Source organism: Myxocyprinus asiaticus, chromosome 1 (genome assembly GCF_019703515.2).
Source record: "Myxocyprinus asiaticus isolate MX2 ecotype Aquarium Trade chromosome 1, UBuf_Myxa_2, whole genome shotgun sequence".
In the NCBI taxonomy this organism is placed as follows: domain Eukaryota; kingdom Metazoa; phylum Chordata; class Actinopteri; order Cypriniformes; family Catostomidae; genus Myxocyprinus; species Myxocyprinus asiaticus.
This window is the reverse complement of record NC_059344.1, coordinates 68324391-68341651: the sequence shown is the minus strand read 5'-3', so window position 1 is coordinate 68341651 and position 17261 is coordinate 68324391. Positions and strand designations below refer to the sequence as shown.

The window sequence follows — 17261 nt, the reverse complement described above, 5'->3', positions numbered from 1 at the left end:
TCAGCTTCATGGATGGAGTTGGGAAGGTCATTCCACCAACCAGGTATGATGAAGCTGAAATTCCGGGAAAGTGTTTTGGTGCCTCTTTGTGTTGGTACAACAAGGCGCTGCTCATTAGCTCACCGCAGGCTTCTAGTGGGCGCGTAGCTCTGCAAAAATGATTTTAGTTATGCTGGAGCAGACCCAGTGACTGTTCTGTATGCAGCATCAGAGACTTGAACTTGATATATGCATCAACCGGCAGCCAGTGGAGAGAGACAAGGAGTGGTGTAACATGCGCTTTCTTTGGTTCATTAAAGACCAGACGTGCTGCTGCATTCTGGATCATTTGCAGCGGTCTAATTGCACATGCAGGGAGGCATGCAGTGAGAGTGTTACAGTAGTCCAGTCTAGTTATGACAAGTGACTGGACAAGCAGTTGTGTGGCATGTTCAGAGAGGAAGGATCTTCCTGATATTGTAGAGTGTAAATCTACATGGTCTTGCAGTCTTTGAGATGTGGTCTGTGAAATTTAGTTGGTTATCGATGGTTACCCCTAGATTTCTGACCGTTTTGGAACCCAGCTGCACGGTGATGTTGTGTTCAACAGCAGGGTTGGCTGGAAAGACAAGGAGTTCGGTCTTGGCTGGGTTAAGCTGCAGTTGGTGTTTCTTCATCCAGGCCGAGATGTCCGCCAAACAGGCAGAGATTCGAGCAGTCACTGTGGTGTCGTTGGGCTGGAAAGACAAGTAGAGCTGTGTGTCATCGGCATAGCAGTGGTAAGAGAAACCATGTGCCTGAATGATGGGTCCCAGTGATGTTGCGTATATAGAGAAGAGAAGTCATTGTTCAGATAACGGCACATAAACACTCACAGCTATCACATCCAAACCAATGTGTTCAGAGCTGATACATGGAAATGGATATGAACAATAACACAATACCTATTATTGAATTCCTCAGAAATTATACATTTTGATTGTTTCAGAAAGAAAACATATAGTCTGTCAGAGATCACACTATCAGACTATAGCGAGTGTTTCCACACAATTTACATGCAATAATAAACAATATGAATATTTAAAGCATTGTTGATTCAAAAATAAAAATGTCTTTTTAACCTGACATCTAAAAATCATTGCACCCGTGCACAAGACATTAAACAAATCAGTAAGATACAGCACTTTGTTCAAAGACATCTGACTAGCACATGTGTGCATATTGAAAAAACAATTGAAAACAGTGTATATAAACACACAATCTCATTCCCTCTTATTTCTTTATGTGGAGAACAAAATGTTAAGCGGAATGTTAATGACAGACAGCCTCAGTCACTTTTTTTCCATGTAATGACTGTGACAAATGAATGATGACTGAGGCTAACATTCTGCCTAACTAACTCCTTTTGTGTTCCATAGAAGAAAATAACAGATTGTTTTGATTTTTGTGTGCATGTCTGTGTGTGTGTGTGTGTGTGTGTGTGTGTGAGTGTGTGTGTGTGAGTGGGTGTGTGTGTGTGTGGGGGGGTGAGTGTGTGTGTGTGTGTGTGAGTTTGTTGGTGTGTGTGTGTGGGTGTGTGTGCGTGTGTGTGAGTGTGTGTGTGTGGGTGTGTGTGTGTGTGTGTGAGTGTGTGTGTGTGTGTGTGTGTGTGGGTGTGTGTGTGTGTGTGTGAGTGGGTGTGTGTGTGTGGGGGGGGTGAGTGTGTGTGTGTGTGTGTGAGTTTGTTGGTGTGTGTGTGTGGGTGTGTGTGCGTGTGTGTGAGTGTGTGTGTGTGTGTGTGTGTGTGTGGTGTGTGTGGGTGTGTGTGTGTGTGTGTGTGTGTGTGTGTGTGTGTGTGTGTGTGTGCTTGTGTGTGTTATTTGCTTTTGAGTTTGTTCATTGCAGACCATACACTGGAGTTTTTTAGAGCATCTTTCAATACAGAATCACATTTTAACAAAATCTGTTTGGATTCACACTTCTGTGAGATAAACACACTCTTTCTCTGTTAGTTCTAGATTCTCAGTCTCTTGTGAAGGTTTTGACATAAGTGTATGTGTTAAAACCTTTTGACTGTGAATTCATTCTTTTAATAAAGAGTGTTAAAATCTAACTGACACACACAATACTGTCCTGCATGAAAACACACAATCAAATCAATACACTTCATTATCAGGCAGATTGTGTTTATTCTCTTGAATTATAATTCTTAATTGGTTGCTAATGTGTTTGCCAGGGTATTGAGATATAATTAATAATTGTATTTATTTATCACACATTATACATTTGCACATATACAGTGAAATTCTTTTTTTTTTTTCACATATCCCAGCTAAGCTGGGGTCAGAGTGCAGGGTCAGCCATGATACAGCACCCCCTGGAGCAGATAGGGTCAAGGGCCCTGCTCAAGGGCCCAACAATGGCATCTTGGCAGTGTTGGGGCTTGAACCCCTGACCTTCTGATCAGTAACCCAGAGCCTTAACCACTGAGCTACCACTGCCCTTTTGTTTTATTTATTTTTTTTTTTTTTTTTTTTTTTTGTTTTTGTTTTGTTTGTTATGGTTGTTAAGGAATGTTTTTAGCAAGCTGTTAGGTGGTTGCTAGAGTGTTCTGGGTCAAATCAAGTCATTTTTATTTGTATAGAGCTTTTCACAACACACATTGTTTCAAAGCAGCTTTACAGAAAATCATGCATTAACAGAAACTGTAATATCTATGAAGTCTTAGAGTGATCACTGTGTAGTTTGATAAAATATGATTGTGAATAGTGTATAAAAATTAAATAATAATTGTATTTATAACCCCAGTGAGCATGCTGAAGGCGACTGTGGCAAGGAACACAAAACTCGATAAGATGTTGGTTAATGGAGAAAAATAACCTTGGGAGAAACCAGACTCACTGTGGGGGCCAGTTCCCCTCTGACTAACATCATGAATATAATGACAATATTACTTATGTATAGTGCAAGTCATGGTTTAAAATGAGTAAACTAAGTAAGTGTTAAGGGTCAGTGTTTAAACAAAGATTTTGTATGAACTGTAAGATTAATGACTAATGTCTTTGAAGTTCATCCTGGATTAACTGCAGAAGTTCACATTGATGCATTGTCCTTTGTTAGTTGGCTGATGAAGGCTTTTGTTGGTAATTAATTGATAGTCTATGTATTCCATTATAAGAGTGTAGTGCATCATTAGACCAAGGTGATGCAGGCAGAGATCAGTGAAGTGCATCACAGTTCAACCGGCAGGTCATTTCGGTGAGATTCGGTGAGGTCCATCCTAAGTACAAGGTTCAGGCAGTGACATATGAAGTATCCCATGTCTTACAGTTGGTGTCGGACTCCACTGCTACGTATTTCTGAGTGATGACTACAAACTACAGCTAGCCTTATTTTTAGAAGTTTTTGGTCCAATAATTAGTACCTCTGTTTTGTCAGAATTGAGTAGAAGGACATTTCTAGCCATCCAATCTTTGATTTTATTGATACACTCTGCTAATTTGGAGAATTGTGAATTTTCATTGGGTTTCAAAGAAATATAAAGTTGGGTATCTTTGGCATAACAGTGGAAGCTTATTCCACAATTCCTGATAATATCTCCCAGGGGAAGCATGTATAAGGAGAAAAGCAGAGGCCCTAAAACTGATCCCTGTGGCACTCCATACTTTTGTTTGATTTGACAATTCCCCGTTTACACATACAAAATGGTAGCAGTCTGATAAATAGGACTGTAACAAGGTTTAAAATGGGCAAGGAGGAGGCGCGAACCGGATGAAGCATCAGTAATATAAGTAATAAGTAATATTTTAATGAAAACTTAAACAAAAAGACACAAAACATGAGAGTTCGATAAATGCTAATCCCAATGTGTCATTTTCGATATCTATGTGAATGTTGATGTCACAACAATTAAAGCTCTATCCACAGTAACTACTAGATCTGATCAATGAAATCAGAATAAGCCCCAGGTGATCTATATACTGTAGTAAGGGCAAAAGAAGACAGAGATTTTTTTATTTATATCTGACGGTGTCACATTAAGTATTATTAGTTCGAAAGACTTAAAATTATATCCTGTCCTTTTAGTAACACCAAAGACTTCACTGTAAATTGTAGCAACACCTCCTCCTCGACCCTTCGGACGAGGCTCATGTTTATAACAATAACCTGGATTAGATTCATTTAAACTAATATATTCATCCAGTTTAAGCCAAGTTTCAGTCAAACAGAGCACATCCAAATTATGATCTGTAATAATTTCATTTACAATTAGTGTTTTGGTAGAAAAAGATCTAATGTTTAGTAGAACTACCTTGATATGATGTTTATCGTCAATGTTTTTTAAAATTTTTCAAGTTTGACCTTAATCCGATTTTTTCTAAATGATTTAGTGAGAGTTTTGTGTTTGGTAGTTCGGGGAACAGACACAGTCTCTATATGATATCTAGGTGGTACAGTCTCTATGTGCTGCAGTTTATGTGACCTGTGTGATGTCTCAAGGCAGCTAGCAGACATTCGGTTTAACCAGTTTGTCTGCTTCCTGACCTGCGCCCCAGTTAGTCAAATACTATCACTATTAAGACTATGAGCCAAATTACTAGAGAGGAGAGGCACCTTCCCTGGAGGGATGGAGTCTGTCTCTCTTTAGCAGGTCAGGTCTACCCCAAAACTCTTCCAATTGTCTATAAATCCTATTCTATTCTCGGACACCACTCAGACATCCAGCCGTTCAGTGACACTAATGTACTATAAACCTCGTCACCATGACGAGCAGGGAGGGGGCCAGAGCATATTACAGTGTCTGACATCGTTTTTGCAAATTCACACACCTCTTTAACATTATCTTTAGCGATCTCCGGTAAAGAATAACAATTCTAGAAAATCTATGTTTAGCATTAGCCAGCACCTGTAAATTTGATCTGATGTCAGATGCTCGAGCCCCAGAAATGCATTTAACAATGGTGGCTGGAGTCTCTATTTCCACATTCCTTACAATAGAATCACCAATTATTAGGGCTCTTTCAACATGATTCTCAGTGGGTGCATCACTGATTGGGGAGAATCGATTGAAAACCCTAACAGGAATGGGAGAGTGGTGTTGCTTTGCTGAGCAAGTATGCCGCCGAGATGTCACCCAGATGCCCTGCTGCGGGGGCTCTACATCTGGAACCAAAGTGTATGTGTTGCTCGCTGTTCTACCCGCTTCTTTCTAACTGACCTCCACTAGCATTCGGATGCGTATCTCTAACTCATTAACCTTCTCCATCAGCCTGATTAATTCCTTATATTTATCACATGTGAATCCCTCACTGCTGATGGAAGAAGCTATAGTATACATGACATGCAATGCAGGAAGCAATAACATGAGCGGATGCCATGACTTACCGCAATTGTTTGTTGTTGTTGTTGTTATGGTTGTTCTTGAGTGGCGAGGGCAGATGTTTGAGATTGATGCAGTAATCCATGTAAAACACAGTGGAGAAAGTGAATGCACGCAGTCTAGATTCGAGATGTAGAAAAAAGAGGGAAAAAATAAAATAAAAAAGAGAGAAACGGGTGTGTGTGGTAAAATACACGAAGTTGAAAAAGTAGAAAAGCGTGAAAACCTGAAGCATGGGATAAAATGGCAAAGGATAAAATGATGAACGTATAAGAATAATAATAAGCAATGCTAAGCAGGCTAGCAAGCTACAAACACTCGTGCAGTGTGCCGGCAGCAACCAGAACAGGAAGCAGTAAGCTTCAGTTTGCCTGGGTGGTTGCTAGGATGTTTTATAAAAGCAATAAGACTCTTGACGTTTTATAGTGATTTTACCAAATTTAAGAGTAGTTTTAGGGATTGTGTAGCTTATTTCTTTATTCACATCATGTTTGTTTTTATATTTGTGACATTACCAAGATTTTTCTGACATAATCTGAAGCCTAAACACAACCATAAAGTACTTAATTTACTGAGAGAAACCAACTGATAGTGAAGTGTAGCTCAAAAGGAAACACACATACAGCTGATAAAATGTGAAGCTTGAATGCACTAAGTCACTTTAGATAAAAGTGTTTACAAAAACATAAATGTATAAATGTAACCAACAGATCTCTTATAAAGACCAACCTGCTCTCATAGAATCACGTTACTAGACGCACATTTTGCAAAATGATTTTTCCATGTCTCGATGTATGTATGGCATCAGTTTCCTGGTGAAATGAACACTAGATGCACTACAACAACAATGACTTTTATTCACTTTCACACAAATCACGGGCAAAACGGCAGATTATCAGTTTATAAACACTTACTTTTCACACTGTTCCTCACACAATGCTATCTTATGACATCTAAACACTTTTACTGTAGCGCATTACTCATTTTAACATTTGCATTACATGATCAACAAGCTTGTTTGAGTGTGATCAGATTGAGCTCGACTGATAGAGCGTTGCACTTGTGAAGGAGCAGGATACGAGTCCTGAAGAACACGCCAGTACACATGTGAACCCAAAGTGTCATAGAAACAGCACAAAATGACATGTTCACATGTGCTTTTTCTGACACTATCGGTTAGGTTTAGGTTTAAGGTAAAGGTTAGGGTCGGGAGATTGGTTTTGTTGAGCATTAACCTTAAAAAAACCTCATCTGTTTGGGAGAACATTTAACTCGCTTTCAGCGCCTCACAGTGGACATTTCACATCAGAACTGCTGCGATACGTGTCATAAACCTTGTAATGTAATTTTGCCTGATTCATGATACAGTACAATACTTCTATGTGTCACAGCCGCTGCTGTCAAATTTCAGATTGTTTGAAAAAGAGAAATGAGAATAAGCATGCCACAATAAAAGTGTTTTTACATTCATCAGGAGTTCTTGAAACATCATATGCGTCCCTGAAGCTCACTCTAATTTCAGTCTTGCTTCATATTCATGAGAAAAAGAAAATTAGATTGGAAGGATAGTGCACAGAGAGAGAGAGAGAGAGAGAGAGAGAGAGAGAGATGCATGTTTCTCAAAATGTCTTCTCTCGATTCCCAGCAGCCATTTTACACTCTTTGTTTTTGAATGAGCTTCATTGTGGAGACGCTAACTGCCTTCCTGATGTCATGTTATGAAAACACAACAAAGAAGTGATGAAAGAGTGTGCTCTTCCTCTCTCTCTCTCTCTCTCTCTCTCTCTCTCTCTCTCTCTCTTTCTTTCTCTATGTCTTCTCCTCCTTTTGTCCTGATTTCTTTTTCAAAACAATTCAGCCATGTCTTCCTCTCTCCTCCTCCTCCTTCATTCTCTTGTATATTTTGGTTTTGTTTCTTCTCCTGTGATAATTAGTCAGCAGGCAAATATTACAACTAACAGCAGTGTCAGAACGGCTTTTCGCCTGAGGGGATAAGAGACGAGAGGATTGAGTCTTGGCTTTGAATCAATTTTTTAATCGTTACCTGTATCTGAATCAGTGGGCTGTGACGGAGGTTTTTGGCTGAGTCGTAATTGTCGGGGTGTGGCTGATATTTTGTTGTTTGTTGTTTTTCATGATGGATCCAAAGAGGAATCCTGTTTATGACGCCAGATTTGATCCAGAATTGTTCTTTTTATTCTTCCAGGGTTGTCATTATTACCTTTTAAACTCACTGACATTTCTCCGTTGGTATTAGTTGAGTAATTCTCACACTGTCAGAATTTCAGAGGGCAATGGCTGCAATCAAGGGTTTGACTGGTCGCATGCAGATATCTCGCTATTTTACAGCGGCTGCTCTTGCAGAACAGTCAGTAATTGCTGGAAACAGATGGTCCCTCTGAAGCAAATCAACGCTCAGTGTCTAGCTAAAGGGTTTGAAGACGGTCGATCAGAAAACAGATCTTAATGTTTACCTCAACCTAGAATTAAACCTGCAGCCTTTGTGTTGCGAGCCCAGACATTGATGCATGCACCTTAAGGCCCAAGAATACTTCATTTTTCTGTGTCCAAGGTCTTCTCACACATGGTTGAGCACTCAGCCTTTCAAAGGATACTCTTTACACTGTGAGCAAATACAAATATGCATGCAGCGATCCGCAACGTGGACAACCGAAGTATCCTCTGGCCTTCAATCACAGATTATGACATATTTAATTGCAAATGAAGTGTGCAGTCTGTTATCTGAATGGAATCGAGTCTGTTTAATGAGCTGTACTGTCTTCGGTCAGATCTCATTTTCATAACCCAAGTTTTTGTATATCGGAATATCAAATGTTTCAATATTTCATCAGCTGAACAATCTGATATAGCACAAAAATGATCAATGCAATCAGCGTTCTGACATGCTTTATATCTTTAGATTATATTTAGATATTTGTAGGGCTGGGGTAAAAATATCGATTTTCAGATGAAACGCTGTCTTTGTTTGAACAATCTCGATATCAATTATAAAATCCCAAGATTGATTTGACTCTGTGTAATATGTGTCCAAAGACGAGGTGCCAACATCCTGTGCCTGAAATTGGCATATTTACATTTAATTACAGCATGTCTACTGATTTTATTGCATATATACATATACTTGTACTGTATCAAAGGTTTATGTCTTTAAAAATGTGTCTAATAACTGTATTTGCAAAAAACTGAACATTTTAACTTGAACAGGTTTAAAATAAAATAAATAATGACTAACCAATTGCTTGTAAATATATTGTATTTTAATGGGGGGGGAGGTTATGTACCATGTATAGCGATTAATCACAGAAAATTGTGTGATTAATTAGTTACATTGTTTTAATCGGTATACAGCCTTAGTATATAAATATGTAGATAGACATATATCTAATAATGCAATGTATTTTATTGATAAAATACATTTTTATAAAGCACGTTTAAAAAAAGCTAAAATCTGACCAAAATAATGAAAAATGAATAATAAAATAAAATGTGTTAAAATACTATTTTTGTAATGTACCAGGTTGGAGAGCTGATTTTTCATTCATATGTAAGCAAAATGAAAATTATAATGTGTCAAATAAATTTGAATCCAATCTCGAACTTGTGAATTGGAATCAAATTAAATTGTATTTACTTTGAAATAGCTTTTATTATTGATTTTATTATTATTATTATTATTATTATTTTCAATAAGTATTTTTTTTTTTATTATTTCCATAAGAGCAAACATAATTTCAATCAAACAGCCATTCTGTCCAAGTTGATCCAAAATGTTTAATGCAATAAAATACAGTGAAATTAAAGTTACCCACAATTGTTAAATGTTTTTCACAAGGAATTAATATATGTAAGCATTTTCATTTATATGCAACAATGTAATAATATTAAACAGCAATATTTACCAACATACTGTATATTTTTACACACACACACACACACACACACACACACACACACACACACACACACACACACACACAAATAATAATAATTCTGTCATCATTTACTCACACACATGCTGTTCCAAACCTGAATGACTTTCTTTTTTCTCCGTGGAACACAACAGGAGATGAGCTGTTCCTTAAATATATGAACAATGTCATGTTGAGACTTGACGCAAACAAATTGAATTGATTCACTGAAGTGGACAGTTTGAACTCATTCATGAAAATGATTCAAACTCTTTTCGATTCAAACTCTGTTCGATTCTATTTCTATCTATATCAGCTCTCGCTCAAATGCTGTTTTCGGTTCTGAAGTTTAACTCAAAGACACTATTAAAACTTTTTTATATCGGGCGTCTACTGTGAATCCATTAGCTTTTCATTCCCGGTTGTTGATTGGCTCTTCTCTCCAAACGGTCTGATGCGTGCAAAAGAGATTTTAGGGTGTCAAGCCTTTGGAAAGTCACTTGAATGCAATCAGCTCTGTTGACATTACGGTTCAGTTCACACACACATGATTAAAGCCGTCGTTCTCTGGAGCTGGCAGCAGTGAATTCAGCGTCCGCTAATCACAGGAGCGATTGTGAGCACAGATTCACTCCTTTATCATTCACTCATTCAACTGCAATGACCTTCAGGAACAACACATTGGCTTCATATTCAACGCATATTCAATCACAGAGTGTGAACTGAATGACTCTTACTCACAGATGAGTGTAGTGAAATGTGCAGCATTCTTCACAAGCTTGTGTTTAAAAACTCCTTCTGCAGTGAGATGTATTCAGATTCCTGCAGAAGTGTGTTATCTGTTGTGTTGATATGATGAAATTCTTTAGATTCCCGTCTGTTATAATAAAAATAAAAAAACAATGCTATCATTCTCAGACAATTCCCTCTAAATGTTTAGCAGTGTAAAGTGTTCATTTTTACATCACTTTTTGTCTGTTGACAGAATTGTTCTTTAATTTTAGTTAATATTTTGCCATATCAAACTCATTTATTTTAGTCAGCATGGTCACATGGGAAGTCGGCATGCTGTTTCTAAAAGTTCTGGTACCCTAGGATTGGCGACAGTATGCCAACTCACTGACATGTGGCATTCCCTACCAGACATTTTTGCATCGGTTTCAGTGTGTTTACATTCCCATGTGACTCAACTGGCAGCACGTTGCGTCAGCTGCGTCAGAGACCCAGATTCATATCCACACTGAAACCAGGAAGTAGTCACGTTTGTATAATCAGTGACGAGTGCGATTCGGAGGTTGCACTTTTCCCCGTAACATTTCATTTTTACTCCACTAATGGTTAGGTTTAGGTTTAGGTTTGGGGTTTCGGGATAGAGTTGTATTCCTCTTCAATGTATTACATCCTGTACAACTGAAAACAACTCGCTGCACAACTCGCATTTGGCGACCTCTTCTGGACATAAGCAGAGCTCACATGTGCCCATACGCCCATCAACACTTCCCGCTTTGACCATTGGGGGCAGTGTTTGAAATTTTGGTCAGCATACACTGATTTTTGAAGAAATGTCAACCTTCTCTTTCCGATTTCACTGTGAGATCACATTGTACTTGTGGCATGTTTTTTGTTTTTTGTTTTTTTCTCACCTTTTTCTTTCCAATCTGGAATGCCCAGTTCCCAATGCGCTCTAAGTCCTCATGGTGGCGTAGAGACTCACCTCAATCCAGGTGGCGGAGGATGAATCTCAGTTGCCTCCGCGTCTGAGACCATCAACCCACGCAACTTGTTGAGCGCGTTAACGCGGAGACCTAGCGCGTGTGGAGACTTCATGCTATTCTCTGCAGCATCCACGCACCACTCACCACGCACCCCACCGAGAGCGAGAACCATATTATAGTGACCACGAGGAGGTTATCCCATGTGACTCTACCCTCCCTAGCAACCGGGCCAGTTTGGTTGCTTAGGAGACCTGGCTGGAGTCACTCAGCACATCCTGGATTCGAACTCACGACTCCAGGTGTGGTAGTCAGCGTCTTTACTCGCTGGGCTACACAGACTCCCATGTGGCATGTTTTTAAGGAAACGATGTATTCAAAACACAAGTTAAACTTTCTGACTAGCACATCACTTAGTTCAAGATCATCTGTTCCTTTGCTTCATTGTCTGTGCAGATGGAAGTTGTAATATAACGTTATTTGATTAATGTCACATATACAGTATACGGTGTGTATGTGTGCTGTTAATAAAGTTCATTGTTCAGGTGTTCAGCGGGAAATACACAACATACTATAACTGGATTATTTACAGCAATTCTTTCCAGATTTTAACCCTTTCCAGGGTTAGTGCATTTTAGTATCTTGCAGGGGTTCATATTTTCATCAGCAGTATGTTAGGATAAAACCATTTTATTTTAGTCTCTTCTTTGTTATTGTTGACAAAAACAAAATCATTTGTCATCGTACATTTTCGTCAGTAATTTCATCGACGAGATTAACACAGGTCATTTAGTGGTCTGCAGTATCACACTAATTCTCTTTCTGTCTCTTTCAGCTGGGACGACATACATCTTCGGGCGTGGAGGAGCCCTCATCACCTACACGTGGCCCCCGAACGACCGGCCGAGCACACGAGCAGACCGGCTGGCCGTGGGCTTCAGCACGCAGCTCAAAGAGGCGGTGCTGGTGCGGGTGGAGAGCGCCAAGGGTCTCGGAGACTATCTGGAGCTTCACGTAGTAAGAATATGACGGGGGACCGGAGGGTGCGGGGCTTACAGTCACTGGGTTTAGAGTCGGTTAGAAAAAGTTCCTGAGGGGGTGTGGCTTACAATTACAGCATCTATTTGTTGGTGGGGTTAGAGTACATTACAGTCTTTTAGAAACTACTTTTACCGTCTGCTGGAGTTTAACGTGCTGTACAAACTATGGGCAGTGCTAGGGGTGGGCTACCTGGGCTTAATCCCCAAATGTTTTCAGTAAAGCCCAGAATGTTTTTATTAGCTTATAGTTATGTCAAAAATACCATATATTTTAATATTAAGTAATTTATATATAAATCAATTATACCAGTCTTTCTACAGTATTGATAACAGCAAATACTGACTTAAAAGTTCATATTTCATCGCCGGCATGCATGCAAACACTCACGATGTGTGAGTGGTCACAATGCCTGTCTGTGTTGAGTTGGTCCATCCAGATGCAGTAAGCACCAAATATTATGATATATAACCCTGATAACAAAGAGTTATATATGCAGATGTGCATAAGGAATAAGCAAACTTTAAGTCATGAGCCAGAACGTGTGCGTGTTTTGCAAAACTCTTTATTAAGACACGATGCCATGAACCTTGCAAACTTTTAAAAATGTTGCAATGATGTTTTTCCTCATAAGTACCAATTTTAGCATATTTACAGCCTGTTCTAAACTAACTTGTGAATCAATAATAGTCTTGTCAATTGTACACAATGTATGTTAAACTACGGAAAGCTGAAAGGAACACAAAGGTGTTTTTTAATTACTTTTAGTACATAGTGTTAAAAGCACGCAACTTCAGATCTTTGAGCAGATCTGAAGTTGACACAAACGTTTGTGGGACCTTTTAGTTTTAGTTCTATTAATATTTAAAGATTGTTTATATAAGAGACACAAATGTAGCATTTAAACTTTTATTAAAATGTGTGTTATATTCCGATATTTCATCAAAAGATGATCCCATATGTATGAACAGAGCCCCTGGTACAAATGTCTTGTTCTGGTTTTAATATCCTGTAGGCACGCTGCAGAACGAGTCTTTTGGGTTTCAGTGCTTTTTAGAGGTAGATGAACGGTGATATGAGCATTGAGAAATGAAGGAACGATTGGAGAAACAGCTTGAAATACCGTATGTGCTTATAAACATACATACTCTGTCTTAAGTATACACTTCAGCTCTGGGCTTCTGCGTAAATATGCAGCTTTTATTTACTTGAAAATACTGTCAATACTTTATTCAAAGCCCTCCAGCATGTTGGAAGTCTACTCTGAAAAATAGGGAGTGAAATTAATTTCACATTCACACACACACACACACACACACACACACACACAGACACACACATACACACTCATGCACAAACACACACACACACACACACACACACATGTTGGTGCAGCTATCATTATGAGGACTCTCCATAGACATAATGATTTTTATACTGTACAAACTATAGATTCTATCCCCTAACCCTAACCCTACCCCTAAACACACACACACACACACACACACACACACACACGTTGGTGCAGCTATCATTATGAGGACTCTTCATAGATATAATGATTTTTATACTGTATGAACTATAGATTCTATCCCCTAACCCTAACCCTACCCCTAAACACACACACACACACTCACACACTCACACACACACACACACACACACATGTTGGTGCAGCTATCATTATGAGGACTCTCCATAGACATAATGATTTTTATACTGTATGAACTATAGATTCTATCCCCTAACCCTAACCCTACCCCTAAACACACACACACACACACACACACACACACACTCACACACACACACACACACACACACAAACACACACACACACACACACATATTCTCAGACACACACACTCACACACACACTCACACACACACACACACACACACACACACACACATATTCTCAGACACACACACTCACACACACACACACACACACACACACAGACACACTCTCACACACACACACACACAGACACACTCTCACACACACACACACACAGACACACTCTCACACACACACACACACACACAGACACACTCTCACACACACACACTCTCACACACACACACACACACACACACACACACACAGACACACACACACACACTCTCACACACACACACACACACACACACACACAGACACACTCTCACACACACTCACACACACACACACAGACACACTCTCACACACACACACACACAGACACACACACACACAGAGACACAATGCAATTTGAAGTGCAATGCAATACCAGCAGCAGCCACACTCCATTAATTTCTTTTTGAAGCTAATGATCTAGAAGTTTCCCTCACAGGATATCTTTACCTCACCTATGATCTCTCAGTCTCTCTCTCACTAATATATCTAATATATGCTGTATATTTATAAATATATCTGAAAAATTATAGACCTACACTACTGAGAAACCATTCAATCCCAGTCACATACAGGTCACACTGCAAAGCACAATGTTCCTCCCATGGGACGTTCACATTTAGTAAAAAAAATAACCAAAAGCATGCACATCCAACGGGACAAAGCTCAATGTAGGTGCCCAACCAAAAATGAAAAAGTCGTTTAAGAAAAGAAAAAAGTCAGCATACCACAGCTCCAAACTCAAAAGTTTGTTACACGGTAGATGCATGCAGTAATTTAACCTTTTGTCTTATTAAATCAAATAGAGCATGACGAATAATTTAAAAGCCAGAACTCAGCTAAAGAACTAAAGAACTCAGATCAAAAATGCCTTAAACCTTCTTTCTTTCTTGCGGTCAATGATTCTGATTCATATCATGAAGCACGTTTCATATCCACTCTTAGTGCGCTGACTTACAGTTACCTTGAAAATGTTGCATGAAAATTCAAGTTCACAGCTGTTAAGATCATTGATGCAAAACTTTAGCATTAAATATTGCTTTGTGTCTTAAGTATGGTGGGTAAGTTACTCCAAAAAAGTAATGGATTACTTCTAATAACATCTTTTACATTGCAGTTAGATTACTGTACTAATTACTCTGTCTGAAAAGTAATTAAATTATTCATTATTAATTACTTTTCTAAAACCCATATCAACTTTGACCAGATGGACAATAAAACGATAGACACCAAATTATTCTTTTAATCCTTTCAAATAAATCCTATTCTTGAACTGTTCTTAAATGCTTTAAAAACCTGTAACTCAAAATCAATCACTCTCTATATAACTTCATCAAGTGCATTTGTTGCGAAAGGCTGTATGTCATGTAAGCATCATTAGAGTATATTAACAGTAAACAGTTTTAACAAGTTCCAGCTGCCCATCAGCAAACCAGAGCAGAAGGGGAAAAATATTGGCTTACCGTTTATTACGTGCTGAAACTTTATCTGGACTAAAACTTTTCAATCTGGAATCATGTGTAAAGGTGCAACAGACACCTGAACTCCTTCAGAACATCGAATCTTAGTGAAACCTGTACTAAAAACAAGCTAGACGCAGCGCAACACATGAAACAGAACGCAGGTGTCTTGAGGTACATTTTTAAATATTGAAGCTCTAAAATCGATCAGTCCTGCACGAGACTCGAAAGATGCAGTCTGAGTTCGACAACTAGCAGGAAATGTTCAAGGAACAAAAAGGCGTCACTTCCTTAAACCGTTTTGAAATGGTCTATTTACAGTTGTTTTGTCAGACCAGCATCACGGCCAGGTAACTCCACCCCTTCCGCTACATACGGCAATCCGTGAGCGCTGAGTGCATGAAGTGTCCAACATTTCACACTCGCTTTTGACGGTTCAAGAAGTGCATCATCCGAGTACTTTAAGTAAACTTATTTTTGTTGCATTTTCAGTGTTAACATACTACTCACACGACTTGCAGTTTGGGACACACCTTAAATGATGGTTTAGTGTATGGACAGAATGCAGAGTCATTCCAGAACTTGGTTGACATAGTAATCACCATAGCAATGGTTTGGCATCTTGTGACTAAGTTAGCAATGGATGCCAGCAGTGGAACCTGCTTGTCATTCGCTGTTTTTGACCAAACTAACATTAGTGACTGGAGACGGCAGTTGTTAGGAAATCACTTGTTGTGTTTATGCTGCTGCTTCCTTTAAACAGCTCGTATTACTTCAGTTCATTGGAAGTAGACTGTGGTCTTGTCTGAGATAAAAAACTGAGAGCAAGTCCAAAACCAGATCCTCCAAGATCCGGATCTGGCTGACATAATTATTAGCTTTATTACGTTATAAAAGTGGTCTTATCTGAGACCATAGACTGACCCAGACCATGACCATGTTTATGTGGTTTTAAGAGGGGTCAAGACCTCAAGATCAAGACTTCATCTCTCATAGCAGCATGTACGTGGCCATAAGCCAGCCAAAACCTGTTCAAATCCAGACTCCGATCGTCTGATGTTTTCTCCATCTGGACCTGAGTGTCCTCTGCACTTCATTAGTTCAGACATTACTTCATTAGACAAGCGATAACTCGTGTCTGGAACGTCTGCGTGTCACTCAAATATTCACATCAATGATTTGCTCCGAGAGCAACTGCTAAAATCAGAATTTGCCTTTATTAGCCAAGCAAGTTGCATTTACAGGGAATCTCATCTTGGTTGTTTGCTCCAAAGAACACTGTAAACACACCATATCAAGTACTTGGGATATAACATCACACACAGAATATTATACAGTGGAGATTGGGGCTCGTTGGCACTTGTTATGCTTGCAATTTTAAATTGAGGACATAAATCACTAATTATTCTAATTTAAGAGAGTTTGAACAAGGTGTTTGTAGCCAACATACAAAACCACTGCCAGAGGAAACACACATTTGTGTAATTGGACTTTTGACTGTAAACATTATTGTTACTGAGATATTCTGTAGCCATTGTGACAACTAGCCCCGCTCTCACCATACACATTAGAGGTAGACTGATATATCGGTTTTACTGATTAATCGTGACATTAGTTGCTTTTTTAAACTATCGGTTATCTGCAAAAATCTATGCCGAATGTTGCAAATATATATATATTTTTTCCTCCGTCTTCCTCCGGCTTGATCTGGATTTGCTGTTTCTAAATCTTTAATCATTGACCATATTCATCCATATTTTTATCCACACTTTAATGCATATTTTGTTGTTTTGATTTGTAGATAATCAAGTGTTCTAAATTAAAGGCCATGCAAAGAGAAAAGGGACTATTTGGAAACGTGCCCCATCAGCAGCTTCATATCTTGTG

General features: G+C 38.9%; 1 protein-coding gene across 8 annotated transcripts in view; it reads left to right on the top strand.

The window, feature by feature from the left end:
• LOC127447463 (neurexin-2-like) overlaps window positions 1-17261 on the top strand; it is a 605483-nt gene that overhangs the window by 513147 nt on the left and 75075 nt on the right. For all 8 annotated transcript variants that reach the window (XM_051709390.1, XM_051709363.1, XM_051709382.1 and 5 more), the window contains one exon: window positions 11815-11996. In XM_051709390.1, coding sequence (XP_051565350.1) covers window positions 11815-11996 — 182 coding nt within the window. The remainder of the gene's footprint in view (window positions 1-11814; window positions 11997-17261) is intronic.